The sequence below is a fragment of the Anopheles coustani genome, chromosome 2 (genome assembly GCF_943734705.1).
Source record: "Anopheles coustani chromosome 2, idAnoCousDA_361_x.2, whole genome shotgun sequence".
Classification (NCBI taxonomy): domain Eukaryota; kingdom Metazoa; phylum Arthropoda; class Insecta; order Diptera; family Culicidae; genus Anopheles; species Anopheles coustani.
In genome coordinates, this window is record NC_071289.1 from 5,457,906 (window position 1) to 5,478,493 (window position 20,588).

Here is a 20,588-nt window from a genome sequence, read left to right on the forward strand (position 1 = left end):
AACCGAGCATGCAAGGGAGGTTCCGGCAACGGCAACCATGTTCCATTCTTTCCGCCCGGTTCCGACGACCAGCCAGGAAATTGATACGCTTACTTCCTTGGCGAATGAGTTATGGCGAGCGGTCGGCGGCGCTGAATAATTAATCTGGAGTGCAGTTGATTTATACAGCACGGTCCGAATCGGAGAAAGGGCAGTGGCATTAACTTGTGGTGTAGGAGAGTTTGTGCGAAAATTCTCTACGAATCGTACAATAAGACACTCTAACCGTGTCGATTAGAACGTTTCGTTTTAAAAATCAAATGCTACATTAGTTTGATGCATAAAAGAAACAGATTATAACTTCAAATAAATAGATTGTGTGGTTCTTGCTTACTCTCATAATTATTATGGTCAATTAATACAAATCATTCATGATGTTTCCCCTTTTTCCTTTGACGTCCCCAAACAGGAGTTGTTTAGTTGGACCACAGCTGGAGATAAAAATCTGTACACTAGGAACTGTGATAAATCGTATAGCATATCCTGCGGACTACTGCCACCTCGAGGGTGCCGGAAGACAATCACAACCCATGCCGATCCGGTGGATGGCCTGGGAAAGCGTGCTGATGGTAAGTCCAAAACCACCAGGGAAAGCCTACCATTATCGTGTCCTATTTCGCATTCCATTTTCCCTTTTTTTTCCTTTTTCCAGGGCAAATTCTCCTCCAAGTCGGACGTGTGGTCGTTCGCGGTGACATTGTGGGAAATTTTGACCTTCGCGCGCGAACAACCGTTCGAGAATCTGAGCGACGACAAGGTGATCGAGAACATCGGTCACATGTATCAGGACAACAAGAAACACGTAAGTAGCGCAGCTGGAAACGATGTCAAGGGCACCGTTCCATTTGAAAGGATCATTGAGGACAATTAATCGTGAAAAATGCATGACGAAACATGGTGGTTGCTCACGACTCATGAGATGCGTCAATGTGTTCCGATATCGTTAGGTTCATCTATTCCGACGCTTGTCAACGGGGAATATAAATGCGAAAACCTTCAATACATTCGGTAAATGAAACATCACGGATGGAGAAGACTTACACTTCTTTCCCGGTAGCTTTGCAATCAACTTGATGAGAGATGTCTGGAACGCTCCAAAGCTTAACGCGAACGCACCGGAAGAAAGCTCCCACAAGCACAACCGGAAACCGTTGGGATATCGTTGGAATAAAACCCAGAAAATAGAAACAAGCTTCGAAACGGAAAAAACACCCGCAAAAGCATTTACGAGTATGATCCCTTTCATTTGATTTGAAACACGTACCGGGGTGTAAAAGAATGGCACATTGCACTTGGGAAGAAACATCACACGGTTGATTTCATCCAGCACAATCCCTTCCGGGTATCAAGAGGAAGTGAACAACGTACAACATTCTGCCGCGAATGTCGTTCACTTTCGCCATGCCGGGAATGCTCGAATCGGGCTTTGTCCGTGAGTGTTTTGCCGCTGCCGGAACGCTGAAGCTTCCTTGCTTCGAATAATATTTTACGCGCGTCGCCATTTCCTTCGATGGGCGTGGGGTTTCCCGAGTTGCAATTCTCATCCGCGTGTAATGCTTCAGTTTAACTGCAATTTATGCTGCTTCGATGCTTTTGGCAGCCACTTGACGGACTTTTCCCCCGATTGGAAAATGATCCTACCGTGGGAATACTCGTGTGGATTGCTATCACCGATGGAAAATCGGAGGATTTTGTGTTTTTTTTTTTATCGTTATCGCCTCGTAATGCTTCATTTTCCATCCGGTAGACAGCTTTTTCATGCTCTTATGATTATTGATGGTTAGAAACCCTTTTCGGTTATGGGGAGATACATGTTTTTTTCTTTGACGTTTTTAAGTGTTGGATGGATTTTTATCCACACCGAGTTGAACGAGTTCCGGTGCTGATTTAAATAAAGGCCAAAAAAGTCTATTGCACTTATGTAAATGATGCCAACGGAGGTCTTTGTTTGAGATGAACCCAATCCATTGAAGTTGGATTTTCCATTGAAGTGTCTCTTAGAACCTCTAAGGACATAAAGCTGACACACGTCACACTCTCGGGGCAAAATATGTCCTATATTTATCTAGGACCTGGTTTGTGGTTCCCTAAGCTTGAATGAATGATGAACCTGAATAATCCATCGCCCTGGGAACGGGTTGTACGGGAACTCGTAACCCAAATCACCGTCCGTGTAACAGCTGGAAAACCAGCGTCTTCTTTCCGGGTGGAAAAACTGGGGCCTCCATTCCGTCATTAAAAATGTAACTCCGTGCATCGTATGTGCCCTCGGTTTCGCGCAACTCCTCATACGCAAGGACGCGTTTTTCCATCGGGTAGAAAAATAATTAAATTCATCATTTGGTAGAATATATATGGCACCCTTGTGTTGGGCGTAATGTTATGTTCATTAGGCCGCTTTTAATGAAATTCAACCCTTGCGTTCCCGGCCCCGGGGGAACTCCTCCTAACACCCGTTCCCAGTTCCTTTCTGCCCCCTAAAGCATAAAGTTAACTGCTTCTTAAAATGTTACCAAGTCGGTGTCTCAACCTGTGCCATATTCGTGGTTGTCGTTCATTCATTTTCCAAAACTCTTTGCGGCCCAACAGGCCAATCCTTTTCTGTCTCAGCCTACCTCGGTTTCTGTGGTAGCTATTTGTTTCCATTGTACTCCTCACCGGAATGGCGTCCCATTTTTCGATTAATCACGAGCAGGGAAAGTGTTGTGTGTTGTGCCAATGATTGTGTCAATCATCGTTTGCCAAGGCAAAGGGAAGAGGGCCACGTATGATCTTTAAGAGCGCCGGAAACACGTGGGCTTTGCATCACAACAGCTTGCACGTCGCCCACCACGGGGGAACGGTTGAAACTTTAATCAGGTAATTAATATTAATGACTAATGTGGCGCGCAAGACACGTTACCGGGAAGCTGGAAAGCCCTGCTCCTAACGAAGGGCTGAAAATTCATAAATTTGTCCCCGTTCTTTGACATACAGTCCGTGGCATCGTCTTGTTCGTTTCGCGAATCACGAACGACGAGACGTCAATCATTTGTGACCGTAACCGCTCTCGAAACAATGGGACCGACTTCCTGACTGACTGACTGACAAACTGAGTTCTCCGAGACGCGAGAGTTCCTTGCTACCCCTTTAAAACACCCTTCATTTCGTACGAGTAGGAGGTGGCAATGCCACGAGAGGGTGGTCCGTCGACAAACAGGCCACCTCCGGTACTCACATACGCACAATCTGGTGTTGTAATAAATATTAAATTACACTATGAATAATGATTACTCGCATCATCATCATCACCATCACCACGATCGAGTCGAGCCCAGAAGATGCGATAGTTCCCGTTTGCCATCTGTGGCATCTTTTTCTTACCGATCGCTTTCCCGGTGACCGAAGACACCTTCAAGGACTACTCGAACCTACTGTTCCATCTTAATTAGCTTCACCAGACTACTGAAGTCCCCAGGAAGCAATTGCGGAAGCAACGTTCCCACTTCTGTGCTACCTCATCCGGACACCTCCCATTCGCAGACATGCACAGCTCTGCAGAACTCTATTTAACTTCATCCACTCCTTCCGAACGCTTTCCTTCCCGCTTTCCCTGTGAAACTAAACAAACAAATCCTTTCGAGCAACGATTTATTAGTCGCACAATTTGCCCAGCTTTTCCCGGTTGGTGGTGGTAGTAGTGGTGGTGGTGTTGGAAGCAATCGGAAGCTGGATGCTGTTGAACTATCAATTATTCCTGTTCACGCTTCAACTAGTGCCGACGATGAATGATTAATGTAAATTTACATAAACCGAACACTTGGCTCGGTTTCCGTCGCTCAACGCGGGAATGGGAACGTTGGTCGCGAATGTTGAAGGAAAAATGAGCTTGTATTATTGTACAATAATACATGTGCATAAACGGTTCAATCAGTTGAGAAATGTTTCATCTTATTAGAAGAAACACTTAAAATCATCAAAAAGACTCCTATAGTTGACGTTCCATTCAATCAGACATCATTGGAAGGTGTTTGTAGCGAATACAACAGATACCACAATCGTAGCAATCATTGGTTTTATGATCGGAAAAGGCTTTTCCATAGGCTACTATTCTTCATTCACGACAAGTTTTTTTCCAATTAAAAATATATTGTAAAACAGGTAACTACAAAACTTTCAATGAAATTGCTTGTTAATGCAAATACAGTTTCGTTGAAGCATGTTTTAAAAATTCTACGATTACTCTCTTCACTGTAAGATTTCTTTTTCCATTTTCAAAAATATCCTTCCCAAATCCATCGAACCCATCAGACCAAAAGTGTCTTTCTTCATCAGTTGTAATTTAAATTGATAGTCGTTTCCACCTGGCATGGTATTCACCTCCGGACGACAGGCACCACCCAACCAGGCATTCGGATTCTGGTGCTCCACTCGTCACTCAATCATCAATCGATCGCGCCAGGTTTTCCACGATTTACCACGACGGAAGTGCAGTGAGCAGTAACGAAGACACACACAAAAAAAAAGCAGCTAGCAAAGACCTTCTTCCTTCGGGAACGGCTATGTTTCCGTCGAATTGAGTTTCGAGTGATTGACGGAGTGGGTGAGCAAATTTTCCCCGGGTACCGTGCTTTTCCGAGCACTACCTGACCGAAGAAGATCTGAAGCCCGGCATAATAATGGTGACTGTCAGTTGTTAAGGTGATTTTTGGATCACTTTCGGTTTTTTTTTTCATGCTTACTGATTCACGTAAAGCGAAGGAGCTTTTGAAGCTTTCTCTACTTCATCTCCGTGTACCGTCCCGTAACTTGTCCTCCATCTTCCATCGATGGAAGGTAAAACATTTTCCATTACAACACAAGGAAGTGCTATGTTTCTCCTATACTGTTCTCTGATTTTGGTCGGAAAAATAAAGGATAACACATGCAGTTTCCGCTTCCGGCAGTGGAAAACAGAGATGGATTAGATTTTCTTTTAGTTGATAGTCAGCTTGCTGGATATACTTCCCGGAAGATAACAAAGTATCAATTCGATTTGTGAATTTTTGATTTCCGTCATGAGCGGGCGAAATTTCACCTTCCACAAATTTTATTTCATTGGGCAAAATAAAACCTGGAAAACAAATCATGCAAACCCGTATAGAGTGTACCTGCATTTTTTCCACAATTTCCCATTCCATTCCACTTGTCTTGTTTGTTAGTCCAGACTCGAGTCTCAAGTCGAACCACTTTTCCTCTCCTTTTAATCACCGAGGTCCAACCACGTATGAAGAGCCACTTCATCGTTAACTTTTCTAATGAACGTTTTCACTGTTGTTTAATGTCACCCTTTTCTCCTTTTCCCTCTCTGAAAAAACAATCGCCCCCTCATCAGTGTGATGTTGGAGCTTTTTAAAAAAATGTCCACCACCTCTGCCGTACTCGGGCACACACCACTTGAAACGATTTTTCCACTTTCCTTGTGGAGTTTCGCTGCTAAATTAAGGGCTTCTTCAAGCAGGTGTACGTCGGAGAGGAAGGAGAATTTTCATGTTGTTCACGAAACAAAGCCCAACACAAAAGGGGGGGCCATCTCAAGGAACTGTCTCAAGTGGACGCAATTAAAAGTTGTGGGAGACGTTTTTACACCGGTTTCTTTTTCGTCACTGACCAAGTGAATTTCAAAGAATATTTCAATGGTTGTTACCCTTCAAAGGTTCATTTTGCTATGATGGTCCCAAAAATCGTTTGTAGCTTTTCGGACGATTTTCAGACAATTTAACACAAATTTCCTTTCCTTCTCTCATTCGCAGATACTTCTTCCAATACCGGTCGGATGCCCGCGGGAAATCTACGATCTGATGTGCGAATGCTGGCAGCGCAACGAGGCGAGCCGGCCGAACTTCCGCGAGATCCACCTCTTTCTGCAGCGGAAAAACCTTGGGTACAGACCGTCCGCTTCTTCTTCCTTGTAGAGAGAGAGAAACAAATCAATTTTTCAACAAACGAAAAGAAAAAGCATCCAACCAGAACATAAGCACCAATCATCACCTCGCACGTTTTGCCATAGACCGGATGTGTTGTTATGTTTTCTTTCTTTTTTGCCATATAAAAAGCGAAACGTAGTGTCAAAACAGAGAGCAAAAAAAAACCAGTACCACACAAACTGGACTAACGAACGAAACAAAACGATTGATCAAACTAAATCGAATTAAACCACCCCTTCGACCGGTATCTCGTGTGTTTTGTCGCGAACCACCATTTGTACCTAGTCCGATTTGAATGTTTCGTGAATTCACTTTAATCCTTTGTCCCTGGCGACACTCAATTTCGCTCTATTAGTTTGTTCATTATATGCAACTATTTTGTTTCTGTTATGGAGTGTGTTTTTTCTTTTGCTTTTCACTTACTCTCCCACATTTTATTCGATTGTCTTTTCAATTGCCCTGTTTTCGAACGTTTGTCTTTCTTTTATCGATTTCAAAAACAGTTTCCGTTTGCTTTTCCATTTTGCTTCGTTTTATACTCGAAATTTGGTTTGTATCAAATGTTTTTTTCATTCTCCTTTTTTCTTGGCACCAGCTTTGCACCTTTTGGTATCCCGATTTTCGTGCACTTTCGATCCATTGTCCCGTGTTGGTGTGCCTGTGTGTGTGTGAACGTTTGTGTTTTTCGTTTTTCACATTCTTTGGCAACTTTGATTTGATCCTTTTTTTTACCGTTTCTGTCAAACAAATGTTTGTTTTGTGATTTTTCCGTTTTCTGTTCACATGTCTTAACTGTTGTTTTCCGCACCATCCCACAACTGTACCGTTATGGACAACCGAGAGTAAATCAAAACTGTTCTCTTTTTCTCTCTTCCTTCTCTCTCTCTCTCCCCACTTCTTTGCTTCTTTTCAGTGAGTATTTTCACCACATTTAAGAAGACAAAATTCCAAAATGGTTGATCGAACTTTGTAACGATAACTGTACTTGTGGTGCTGTACAAATTTAAAACAAAATTTAAAATACTTACCCAAACACACTTCCACACCCGCAGCACAACCGCACACCGTTCTAGCTGATCCGGTCCGGCTGATGACGGCGAAGCGCACGAAAACGCTGACCAGAAACTAAGCAAAAATGGAAAAGTTAAAGAAAAGTTCCCGGAACAGGGAAAAGAACATCTTGTAATTGTCCCAAAATCGAGCATAAACCGGTGAACTACTTTGTTTCCATGTCGTTTGTTGGCCGCTTTCGGTGGATCAAACAATGGCACACGCAAAGCAAAAGGAAAAGTTCCCCCGAAATTCACTCCCATAGCAAAGAACAGACCCGAACAACTACAAGATAAATGTGATTTTAATGAGACAATGGTGGTAAAATTAAAAAAAAGCATGGGAAAACGGCGGTGGACATAATCGATTTTTAGTAGTGGAAAATGCAATCCATCGACGTCTTACAATTTGTGTCCATCCATACATCTTTGAAGACCATAGTCAAAGTGATAACCTTCAGCAGAAACGAAAGTGCTTGTCGAGTCTACGAAGGACACGAGCGAAAGGCACAAATCATATCGAAAAGTGCAGCATAGGATTTCGAAAGCATTAACCTACTCATCAAGACTCATGCCCTTTGTAGGTGATGTTTGAGGTGAGAGTGTATAACTTCGCTGTGAATAGTTTAACACCCTTTCCGAGACTGTGTTTAGAGAGCGTTTAGTTAGATGGAAAATCCGCACCACGGCTTAGAAGATGTACGGGAAAGCTAACTAATCTGGGGGGAAAAAAGGTAAACTGAAGCAAAATCAATCCCACCAAATACTCGGTACACGCGGGATCCGTTACATCCGATGGCGCCGCTGGGGGACGGACTTTTAAACAGACTTTACCGGGTTCCTGTTACATGCATGGGGAGGGCCACCGCTAGCTCAACGTTCGAACCCGCCATAGTAAAAGCTTTTACGATAAGTTAAACGAACCCCCGTGCGCGTTAGTATCCTCCTTTCTGGTCGAACATCGAACAGGATTTGATGGCATTAAGAATCGAGGCACCAGAAAGCCGCCCCCAATAGCTCTCGTTGTGGGATTAATTGACGAAATGACTACGAAAGCTGTACATTTGTCGCTTTTAGGACGGGAAGATTGTGAACCGAAGCAAACCAAATGAAGCAAAACGCCATGTGTAATATAAAGAAGGAAGAAAGGGAAAGGATAATCTAGTGAAATAGTTATAATTATTCTCTATAATTATGTAACGGATATGTAACGGAACCTTACATCAAGTGTCCCGCGGGCATTGTGTTGTTCGTGGACAAACGTTTGTAAGTAGCGACACAACGAGAACGATTCCAGTGAAGTTTTTTTACGATATCATAATAAATCCTTGCGATATAACGGGAGGGGGGCATCATAAAGGAAAAACTTTTCTTTCGTTCCATCTTACGCCATTAATGTCTGATTTAATTCCGTTACGCATTTAATATGTTCCTACCTTTTAACCCCTAAAGCCAGTTTGTTTTAAGCCGAAATACACACACTCCGAACACATTACATCACACAGCTCACACACGAGACAGGGAAATATAGAATTTCACTAAACATTCTACCACACTTTGGGATTTTTATAAGTTCAGAAAACCCCTCGACACTGTTTTCGATACATAAGAGCTAGGTTATCACGGTCATTAGAGCGTTAAGCTTGTACATTGGAAGGATGAGTAAAAAAAGGAAAACACTCTGTCTGTGTTTTGAAGTGAAATTTTAACTATCTGAACACAACAGCACTTCAATTAATTTACGTAAAAGATAATTTCCAGGTAAATTAGTTTGTACATTCTATTTTATTGATTGAGTCTAAATGAGCGTAAAAAGTATTCCTACATCATCATTTTGCGCGGGCTGGAATTCGAATTTATTCATTATTTAACCAACATCGCTAGGGAAATCGCAAACATCAGGACACGCTAATTATTATGTAACGATACAACTCACTTTAGGACATTTTAAGACACAATCTTCGAAGTGAAAATAAAGAAAGCATGTGACACACTCTTAAACCAGAAATACAAACATCGATTTTTTTTATTTTGCCGAAATTTTTGTTGGCGTTCATGAGTCGCGGTTGTTTTAAAATGTGGATTCAATGTTTTGTCAAATGAAATACACTATCCTGGCATACATCCCGAAGAACTCATACACACAAATACACGTTTCTTTTTTTTATTATTTTTTCCAACTGTTTAGTTGCGTTGGTTTACTCGTGTTTCTTGTAAGTATGCTTTTATTTGTTTTTATCGTCATTTCTAATGTCTCTTTTCTCTCTGTTTAACAAAATCTACTTGCGTTCCTTAAAGAAAATCTTCTGAAAAATGAATTGTAATGCAAAGTAATAGGATAACTACTTCCCTGGGCCAAGTTCCCTAGGGGAGTGGAGTACTGAAACGAACGAACGCACCTACGCATAAGTGAACCTTGTCTTCCCGCTGAACTAAATTGTACATTTAAATTGAATGCTTAGTGACACGAATTAGAATTAGAAGATGCTACAAAACAGTTGACAAATCGGCAGCACGGGCTGAATCGAAAGCCTAAAGAACAGTAAAATAAGCCGAAGATTATCAAAAGCCTACGTTCCGCCATAACCGGTCACGATTGAATCAATTAAAACCCTCTTTTCCCCATGTTACAAACGAAACGAAGCTTTGATTATTACGAGCGAATGTAATTGCTAAGGCGATTGAACGAAATTTAATGTAAAAAAGAAACACACAAAACACACATCGTTTGCAAAACCTACCGGACGTAAGAGAACATTTGTTGAGGGCAAAGATACAGATCCTACTATTTTCATCTGTGGTGCTAGACTCTAATTCTTCTTTCTTCCCAAGCCCCAACCCTGTAAAACACTTTCTGTGACAATAATGTGTAACAAATGTTTAACTACTCGAATTGCTCGTGCCGTGACAAACCTATCGAAACTCTCAAACTCAAGGGCAAGTTTCAAGACGAAAGCGACATGTGTTGTGAGCACAACATAAATCTTCGACAGGCTAAAGCAAGTAAAACCTATCCATCCGAGTGGAAAATGCTTAATGAAGACGAAAAAGGTAATGAACTATAATGAAACTATATTTTCCTACAGGAGAACAATCATAACTGCGGTGGAAGCTATCAAAGTCCATAGCGTATCGGAAAGAGAGATAAAAACTATCGTGAAGCCAATCCAACCGACTTTGGCACCCGCTTAAGAGTGAATTCTAGTATATTTTCCTACCCTGTTGTACAATGATGAATTCGAATGTCTGTCTAACGGAATGGTAAATGATCGAAAGGAATGTTTCATATCCATCACATGCACTATGGAAGAAGATGGCGGTAAAAGAAACATAAAGTGACGAATGACTACTTCTATATTTCCATACTGTGTCTCTTAAGCTTTAATCTCGGTTGTAGGGAAATGGGAGGGAAAGTGTAGGATAACTTTAAGCGACACATTAAAAACAACAGAACAATTTCTTTGCTCGAATTTTTCAAATCTGCATTCAGTCCACAATAGGCACAACTTCGACGACACTATTTTTCTATTTTTGTCATTTCTATAACCAAGACAAACGATTAGGCCACAAGAAAGATTGAAAATAGAATTTTCAAGTAAAATTTTTGGTTTGCGATTTTTTAAACCTAAATTTCTGTTATACCCAAAATCGGTTTATAATCGATGTGAACCTAAAATAAAATAAACAAAACATTCTCCATAAAAAAGGGTGCGCTCTGGAAGCTTTGGAGCAACGGGGGGTTTTTCATCTGCATATTTGTTCCATACTAAAATTCACTCAATTTTTCATGCATGAGCAAGTAGGGCAGGCGTACGGAAAAATCGAGGTTACCGAAAACTCACCACCCTTTTGACCTCGCCCGCCACGGTTCGTTCGTTTCAGTTCGTTGCATTTTTATGAAATTTTTCTCCTGCAACCCCAAAAGCCCCCCCCAAAGTTGTTTTCCACCGCTGCCTCGGACAAGACTGCCTTCATTTCCTCCATTCAACCGTGGCCGGTGCGATTTGCATCGATTCCAAGATAGTTTCCCTGCGCCCCGATTACTTTTCGACCGGAATATCGAGCCTTTGAAACACACAAATACTACAAAATTCGGCCAAAGCCTTGGCTAACGACCTTGTTTGAAAAGAATTTTTCCTTGCGTTTCCGCACGTCAACACGGATTGAGAAAGCACGAGCCGGAACGTCGGAGGTCAGTTGGTCATCGGGGTAAACAATAGCATTAAAAAAACGGTTTAAAATGGACCGGATGTTGGATCGTACGTCAGTTGCACCCGGAATGCAGATGCATAATATGCAACCCCTCGGAAGCAACGAAACGTAAAAATGGACACAAGCGGAAAAAACTTTTCCGACCGAAGTAGACGAATGGAAATCTACAATCCATCAGGATTGCGCTTTCCGTTTACTTTGTATCACAACACACACAACAACTACTCGCTTTCCAGGGGGTCGGAATGAATTTTCCCACAAAGAACGAATGAAACGGAGGGAAGAAAAAGTGCACTCCACGGTGCGGCGTAAATATTAAATTATAAAATAAACTTTTTAATTAATGGTATCATACCCACCCGTGGCACCATTCGATGATGGAGCACGCGATTGCGATGCCATTTCTTGGCGTTTCGCATTTTTCTTTCCTCCAGCACCCCCGGGGGCGGAAAATGGGTAAGAAATTACAAATTAGGACCGCGCAGCGAGTTTTCACTTGCCTTTCGAAAAGACGGCAAAAGTTTCCCTTCCGAATGCTGCTACTGTTGCATCAATTTAGCTTGTTACGTAAGCTAAACTTTATTTTTCCTCGCTTTGTACCGCACTTCCGGGAAGTTCGGTTGAGAGGCAGATAAGAAAAAAAAACGAACCGTGCTGAAAAACGCCGGAAAAATCGGGTTGCGCTTCCTATTTTGGACGTCGATCAACTGCGAACGCGAAACGCGAAACGAAACTTCCATCCAGCATGCTATGGGAAACGTCGTGGCCCAATTAAACCGCTTTCCGTGAACAAGCCATCCAAGGAGGCGACCGGAAAATTGGATTGCCTCGATTTAATTGTTGTATTTCGGTGAAGACTGACTTGAACACTTTCAAGGACGATTTTTGAAGGCGCACGTCATTCTAAAACAAATTCCATGGGCAGGCCATTTTGTTTTGTGAAAGTCAACAATGTGAAAAATCAAATCCATCAGCAGGTTATTTGCATGCGGAAAATGAATTGAATAAACAAATTTTGGGACATTTTTCCTTCCCATGAATCCTTGTATAACATTTTCTCTCTTCTTACCGATATAATCCATCTGGACAACGAGCCCGTTGAGTTTTCACCCTGGCGGCGATTGTCGGGAAAAGCTCTCAGCAAGATTATCGCCAGCTGTTGGCACAAATTCGCCACGTATTTTCCCGCCCGCCCCCGGGTCGGGGATTTTTCCTGGCCGGAGAAATCCGAGACGGACGCCGGTTCCGCGAGAAACAAAATACACGGCCGGCGCTTTCACAGTAATAATGATAACCGTACTGATAATGCCATCGCCCATCGCAGTTCGCGGAAAGAAAAGTGAAAATTCATCGGCGTATTTTAATCTTATCACGACCATTTGCCGAAGAACCAGGCCGCGATCCGACGGGCCGAGCCGAAGGGGGAATTGTAATTTAATTCCATGCCCTAATTCCAAGATAAAGACATCTCGGGTTTTTCTTTTTTCCTCGCATACTTTTGCCCTGGGTTTTTCTTTTTTTTACATTTTCACAGAGTGTGTGTGTGTGTACGCGCGCTCTCTCTTGTTTAACTAAACCCAGGGCCGTACGTTTGACTTTGGCCGTTTGGTGTTTTTCGCTGGCGTGGTTTTCCATCAGCACCGACTTCCATCCAACTGCCACACGGTTTGAAGATTTCCTTTGGAGCTGTAAGAACCCTCCCCCCTCTCATCCGCAAAGACGATTTCCTTTTAGTTTCTCATTTTGTTCCATTCTTTGCTGACGGAAGCAGATTTCGAATGTCCATTTTACTGTTTTCTCGCCTTTGCGTCCCCTCCGGCAGCTTGAGGCTGCTGTTTGTTCTCCGTTCGGTTGGTTTAACGTTTTGTGAAAATCAACAACAGACAGAAAAGGAAAAATGCTTAGCAATGACCAACCGCGAAGAGCGACTTTAGTGGCTGTGAAAAATCGGAAAAAGTACATCACCGCGTGGTGGCGACGGTAAAGTTAACGCGAACGTAAAGATAAACCAAAATGGGATGGCACAAACAAAAAAAAAGCCCCATGAAAAACCGCTCGCTGGCCGTGGTGCCGGGGATATTCTAATTTTCCCTAATTTCATATTTTTGAACGCCACCATCGCCGGCGGAAAACCGGCGGGGAGGTTTTTCGTGCGAAACCGACGTGGCAGAAAAATGCCGTTCGAAGATTCATTTAAATCTGCTGAACCAAAAGGCGGGAGCCTTTGATGTGGCCACAACGGACGGAAAAATGTTCCGAGTTTGCTGGCAGGTTTTTCCCCCACACCAGAAACCACACCGGCCGATAACGGTGGAAAAGACGATCCCGCCCGGCACGGAAATCTGTTAAGAAACGCTCGATTTTTAAGCGGCTTACCGACGAATCGTTTCGTCTTTGGGTTGGTCGCGAAATTTTCCTCTTTCAACTTTTTGTTTTCCTCGCCATAGGAATACGGAGATCAGCTCTAGACCAACGGCTTTCCATGAGACACATTTGATCTTTCCTTCGTCGAACGCTTGTAATTATGGTGAACATCGCGAAGTCGTCGTTCATTATTTCCACAAAAAACATCCATGCTCGTGTAATGGAGACCACTTGAGAAGGAAAATCCACCTCCGAGTGCAGCTGAAGCTCGTGTAATTATTTTCCTTCTCCGAGGTGGAAATAAGTGCACCGAAAGCTCGAACACGGGCGCGCAAAAGTGCACTTCTCAAAAGGGTAATTGATTTTTCCAACCCATTTCCACCGGCCAAGGTCAACCTAGGGGCGGGTATCTGGCGTCCCGAAACCAATTAACGCACGCACACCAGGGAAGGGGAAAAGAGTTTTTCCCTTTGTTGCGCCGACCGAGCCTGGACGGGTCTTCCCCCCGAGACCTTCCATTTTCATAATTTGATTCGCTCCATTTTTCTCGGCACGTTGAGGTTGAGGGAAATTTTTCAAAAAAGGTCCCGTCCATCCATTCAATCCATCTCGATCGAATCCTGTACCGTGATGGAGGAGTTGCACCGATGCAGACGAGAAGGCCATGGGACGGGGTTTTCGTGATGCTTTTCCCGACCGCCTGCGGAAAACGACGGCTGACGGCGTCAATAGTAATCAAGAATTCAATTATGAAATTTCGCACCCACGCGTGTCCAGGGAAAGCGACGGGTAAGGTCCACGTCCGGGGCTCGATCCTCGGTGGCTTCGAATAATCACATCGTAATCATTTTAGTGCATCAGCTCAGCACGTCGAGCCGTCGGAGCCGGGTTTTCCGACCGTTGCGGACGTTAAACTAAAGTCTCCGCTCAAACGCTTCCACCCGGTGTAGAAGTGGGAAGTGGGGAAAACTAACTCCTCATCCTTCGAGTGCCCGGCCGGGACGGACATTACAGAGAGTGCAATATGTTTGCGGCAGCGCTCGGAACGGCATCATTGCACATATTTTCCAATCAATACCGAACCATCGGCCGGCCAGAGATTCAGCGCTCCTCCGATGCACATAAAGTCTTAAGATAATTTAATTTACCACAACAATGCGTTCGCTCGCTGGTGGAATCGGGTGGAAGCGGAAGTGGTTTGTGGTAGAGACGAGGGAGAGCAGGTCGGTTTAATGCCGTGCAAGTAATGATAACAATTTCCGTCGGCGTCAGCGTTGTGTTGCAAGGTTTGATTGGAGCGTTTATTGAATTTCTAAATGCTTTCTTAATCATACCCATTACAAAACCGGGCTTCAATGGTTCATTTATATAACGTACTTAATCCAAGTTTAAAGAAATTATTTGATTTCAATAGACCAAATATATTCTCCCCTTGCAATCAGTAAGTCCCACATCGTGTTTGAATTTTCCAAAAACTTTATTTGAAATAATGTTTCTTTAAAAGTCATCCCAACTTGATGAATTTACTTCCATCGTTTCCTTTTGACCCTGATGTAGTAACAAAGGAAATCTATCATTCTTCCATGGGACGCTTGTCATCGCAATGGTGGGAAAAATTAATGATCTCTGACTGGCTCAAAACAGCTGTGTCACTTTTCACGCAATCTGACACGCCGGAAAGGAAAAGTATCGGAAGCGAAAACATGCCTGCCACGCAACAGTTACATGCTTGATCCCTGGATCTGTTGTGGGTGTCCATCATGGTAGAGGTGGGTGGGTGAAGTTGGAGAGGGAAGAGCAGAAGAAACAGGAGGAAAGATTGGATCGTTTTTTTTTGCAGATGAATTGACACGATGATCCACTAACCTTGTGACTCTAGGAAGTTCATTGGAAGTTGGGTTTAAGTTTCTACTATTTAACAAAAGTTCTATGTAACATGATCGTAGTAATCATTGACTACACAATAAAAGAATTCAAAGCCTAACGGAAATGGTATTGTCTAATTTAAGGAAATTTTACTTTGGCCTAATCGTTTGTTATTGATTTAAGTCTTCAAGGACCTTTTCTTTCAGTTCTAAAAATATCCGTTCGACTCACCATTCCCCAAACAACAAAATTACAAAGCAAAAGAAAACCCAAACAACCCACACACATGCACACACACACACGTAGAGCTTCTGGTGGAACTTTACCAAACACACTTTCTCCGGAGAAAGAAAAACGAAGATATAAGAAGAAAAGAAAATTTCCTCGTGCCTTTTTATCAGACTTATCAGATATGCTCGTCACAATAACTCTCACTTACACACACACGCGCACCCATACATGTAGCCATCTCTCACCCCTGGCATGCTTGTATCCTGTCTGTATTCCTCGACAAAAAAAAACCCACTCAAAGACGGTGGTTATAGTCTCTCTCTCTCTATCTCTCTCTGTCAAGTGTAGGAAGGAAACCCCCCTTATGGTACACATTATTAGTCCACTAAGCACCACAGCACGGTGAGGAAAATGAATGCTCGCCGGAGTTGGACAGCGTGCGCACTAATAATTCCCTGCCTAAAGCCCTTCAGTTTGTACAAACTCGTGTTAAAATAATCGTAAGGTACAACAATCACACAAGCACTACACAAAATACACCCACAAACACAACCCAGGGGAGATAGAGCTCTGTAAATAAGATCAATGTGTATTGGAAGCAAAATGACACTCATGGGAACGGGGGGAAGGATTGTGAGGCGGTAGGCATTTTCCACGGAATCTACCCCCAAAACCCGGATTTGGGTGGGAGAGTTAGGACGTAAGCGATAGAGTAACATTAGCAGGGGGTGGATCAGCAGATGCAATCGGAGGAAAACGAAGGTAATAAAATAAAACAGAAACTAAAGAAAAACCATAAAAAGATGCAAACGAATTTGAAGAATTATAGCAACAAAAAAAACAAAACTTGTACAAAAACCAAACGGATTACCACACGTACATCACGAACAATCCTCGAATAGGACGAGCTAAGCCAATATCTGCCCATCACCAGGAAAGACCGTGAGACTCATGTCTTCACCCCGGTGGCAGAGTGTATAAAGGAAAAACGAAACTAGCAAACAAAAGCCCAGTGCGTAGAGCTTCAAACTTTCGCTTGACTGTAAGGTCCCCGATCACACCGGGTAACATGCCGAATGTACTTGAATAAGTGGAAAGTAACGGAGCAAACTCGGCATCGATGCAACTGTACTAAATAGATAGAGAATTGAAGAAGAAAACTCTTGAACGTTACTGGGAGAAAATCATAATCCGGTTTTCTGTATGATAATGTAAAATAATGCGATGGAGTAGGTCACCAAGCCTCCATTCAGGAGGATGCTTTGGAACTTTTTAACCATTCTATCCGTTTCATAACTCTTCCCAAGAACTATTGCCTTACCAAATGTATAGCTTCTTTTGACAAATATTTCATCCCGACTGTGACCCATTTCCTTTTACTAATTCTTTCCATTTCCTTTTACTAATTCTTTCCATTTTTAATACAAAATTTAATTTTGCTTGAGTTTGCTTGAACGAAATGGCATATCAAAATTATTAGAAATTGGGATTAGGAATAGGAAAAAGATTAGGAAAGAATAGTTTATCGAAATTGAAAATTGATTAGCAATCAGCAAGTCCTAGAACGTTCAGGATTGTACATGCCCTTAACGACCACGAGTAAAGAATTTCGTTAAATCGATAGAAATCCTTATAAAACTAAAAACAAAATATAAAATTATCAGATGAAAACAAAAAAAAAAGCGTAGCCAACTAAGTGCATAGGATTACTTTGGGAGCCGTGCTCTTTGTAAATCCGACTTGATAATCACTTTTTTATATAAGAGAAAAATACCCCCTAACGAGACTTATACCGATAGTGACCCGGGGTACTCCGAACCGAGTGGCTCCATGTGTAGTGAGGAAAACCCTTGTGAGAGAGCGAATCGAATCTACTTTAGGCAAGACAGATCCCTTAGCTTGTAGTTCTTATGCACCCCCGTCGCTGTTAGTGCGTAGGGAAACGGGGGTCAAGAGGTCAAAAGGGTGCTCAATCCCGCCGCCTCACCGATGAACCCCTTCACAGGGGACAAACCAATGGAATCTTTAAACCTATCCCCCCCCTGCTTGAAATCCCTTTGGATGAGTTGGAGGGAAGGTTGGAAGCCCGGAGCGAAAAGGCGTACTTGTTACTGGAATCTTATACAAAAAGGAATTTAAGAAAGAAACCAAACACTACCACACGACACAAACACGCAAACACAGGCAATTCACTATATTCAACCAACCAACAACAAAGATGGTATTCATATCTCCCTCAAGAGAAAAGCGGTGGAAAGGCAGTAATTAATGGGCAGTATCGAGCCCCCAGAAGGAATCAGAAACAAAACAAAAAAAACAAGTTATACATTATTAAAGCTACTTGTAGAGATGAATGTAGTGATGGAAGCTTTGGGTTAAAAATACAAACCCAACGGCGGAACCTGTACTGTCTCCATATACATATATAAACTATAGATATGAACACAAAAATGAAGAAAAAAAACCACACGCTGTTAAAGGACCAACACACTCTATCACGCCTCACCTCACACGAATCCGCGCGTCCCGGGGCCGCGGAGAAAAAGGGCGAGAAAGGTGATGACAAACTGATATAAGATAGCTTAAATATTGTAGAGGAAATAAATAAAGCAAAGCAGACGAAACTACTTACACGGAAAACCGGCTCCTCCCTTGAACGATGCTGCGATGAGAGAAAGGAAGTGAAAAAGAGGCGAGACATATTTAACGGATGGGAAATCAATTTTAGAACCTTAATAAATTTATCACCCAAGCGGAAAAGTGAGAATAGTGGGGATTTGATCAGTTTGCAAGTAGAGAAAGTGAGTATGATTTTACAACGCGCAAATATTCACTAAAACTAGACATGAAGAGTGGACACGAGGAGAGCCACAGTTCCAAAGGAGAGAACATAGAAATAGCCATAAATGTAACATAATTAATATTATGTTCATTCTGTTCTGTACTAACAGAATACTCACGGAAGAGATAAACAAAAACCAGAGCGTTTAACGTTGCAGAAAAGACAAACAAAAGTGCAACACATCCATTAAGCATACACTGTTAGATTCTTAGAGCGTACAACAAGATAACCAAATTAGTGAAAATAAAACCCGAAATCGCATCATGACAAACACTCCAACAAGAGGCAGACAGTCCCCTGGTCCTAGTGGCCCTTTTACAAGAGATAAAAAAAAACCTTGATAAAAGCGTCGTACAATGTAGCTAAGAATGTTCTTTATCATTCTAGGCAGGTAAGAAAAGGAAACAAACATGAAAATAAAGTGAATTCCCACAGGTTAGACCGAAATTTACAGAAATTCGATTACAAGCACTGCTAAACATAAGAATGAAGGAGATTGATACAGGAAGTGAAGGGGGAGAATCAACGCCAGATGTTTGCTGGTAACTGGTTTAAGAAAACTAATGGTATGTTATGCACAAACCCGAAACCCCCAAAGGTTATCCAATCACAAACTACACACACACAAACACAGTTTCGACATGCATAAGAGTATTAGTAAGTTTTGATTTGAAAGAGGGAGATAAAAGCACCGGATGAAATAAAATAAACGGAATGGAACATACCTAGATGAAAACAAGTGGGCTCAAAAACTGGGAACGGTGAAAAAATGTAAGCTTCTATTGAAAAGACAAAACAAATAAAACCAAAAGAAATACTATTGAATTAATAAAAAAAAATGAGAAGTTTCTTGTGCTGTTCGGTTCCGAAACTATACAAATATAAGAAGTCAGCTGTACAACACTAGTGAAATATTTAACAGGTAAGTAATTTTGATACTGTGAAATAAAAATCGATCTTGAATGATTTTTTTCTCCACAAAGGTTTCTTAACGTAAGGCAAAGCAAACAGGAGCTGGAGTTACAGACCACTTTCTTAACCTCGGTCGAGTTTGTGGAAGTGTTTCCACTAAACTAGTTCCTGTTTGCACTCACTTTACCTTTCTTTTCTGAAGTCCTCGAAAGGCAGATCACAACGTTTCCGTTACGTGAAAATCGTTCCACTCGAAGGATTACCCGAAGTGTGAAGTGAATAACCTATCGATTCTCCGTTCCACCGTTGACAAACGTTGCGAACCCTGCCCCATCTTTCCATTTTCTTTCCGAAAAGTACCGTCAACCTTCGGAGTCCGCTAACATTGCGATTAATTTCTTACATCGTCTTTCTTCGAACGCATCTTTCTGGAAACCCAAGACGGAAGACGGAACATTAGAGTTGCATCTAACGGTAAGATCAAGGGGAAAACCGGGCTCCCAAGTGAACGATGTCAGGCGCAAACATCAAGATAAAGGAATCTTCACGTTCCAACGATTTGTTATCAATGCAAGCTCACCTCGGCCGAGAGAGGGTGGAGGCTGGGAATGAAAACCCTCCGATAATCCCATTGAATGAAGATAAAAAGGCCTTTCTCTCAAACGAGCGAAAAGGCGACCGAAAGGGATTTCCCTTTCCTCTTTGCCCACTTTTTCACCTTTTCCTCACCCATGGCATGTCGGTGAATGGGAAGGATTTGTAAGGCTTTAAGAAATGCTCCAATTTTCCTGACGCAGAGATCAGGCAGAGTGAAAGTCCGGAAAAACCTCCTCCCCAGCGGAGATTATTACTCTGATTCGTTTCGGCTGCGTTCCGGAGGACGTACGTGAACCATTCACTTCCTTTTCCTCCTCTCTCTCTCAGCAGCAGTCGGCTTTCTCAACCGTCACGTTTTCCACCCAAACTCTGCAGGCAGATTTGTTATTAAAATTTCAATAATTAAGCACCCCAAGGCAACGCAAGAGGGAAGGAAAGAGGTGCTGAAGAGTCGCGCAGCATATCTACAGCTCCGGGAAAAAGCTATTCCCTTCTCTCAACTCGCAAAATTCCCGTTAATCGGGAGGAAAA

At 42.5% G+C, this 20,588-nt stretch overlaps 1 protein-coding gene across 1 annotated transcript in view; it reads left to right on the forward strand.

Moving 5' to 3' along the window:
- LOC131262254 (discoidin domain-containing receptor tyrosine kinase B) overlaps nucleotides 1-7,061 on the forward strand; it is a 107,227-nt gene extending 100,166 nt beyond the window's left edge. Inside the window, exons 14-17 of the mRNA XM_058264218.1 lie at nucleotides 449-608; nucleotides 692-841; nucleotides 5,811-5,941; nucleotides 7,037-7,061. Coding sequence (XP_058120201.1) covers nucleotides 449-608; nucleotides 692-841; nucleotides 5,811-5,941; nucleotides 7,037-7,061 — 466 coding nt within the window. The remainder of the gene's footprint in view (nucleotides 1-448; nucleotides 609-691; nucleotides 842-5,810; nucleotides 5,942-7,036) is intronic.
- The last annotated feature ends 13,527 nt before the right edge of the window (nucleotides 7,062-20,588 follow it).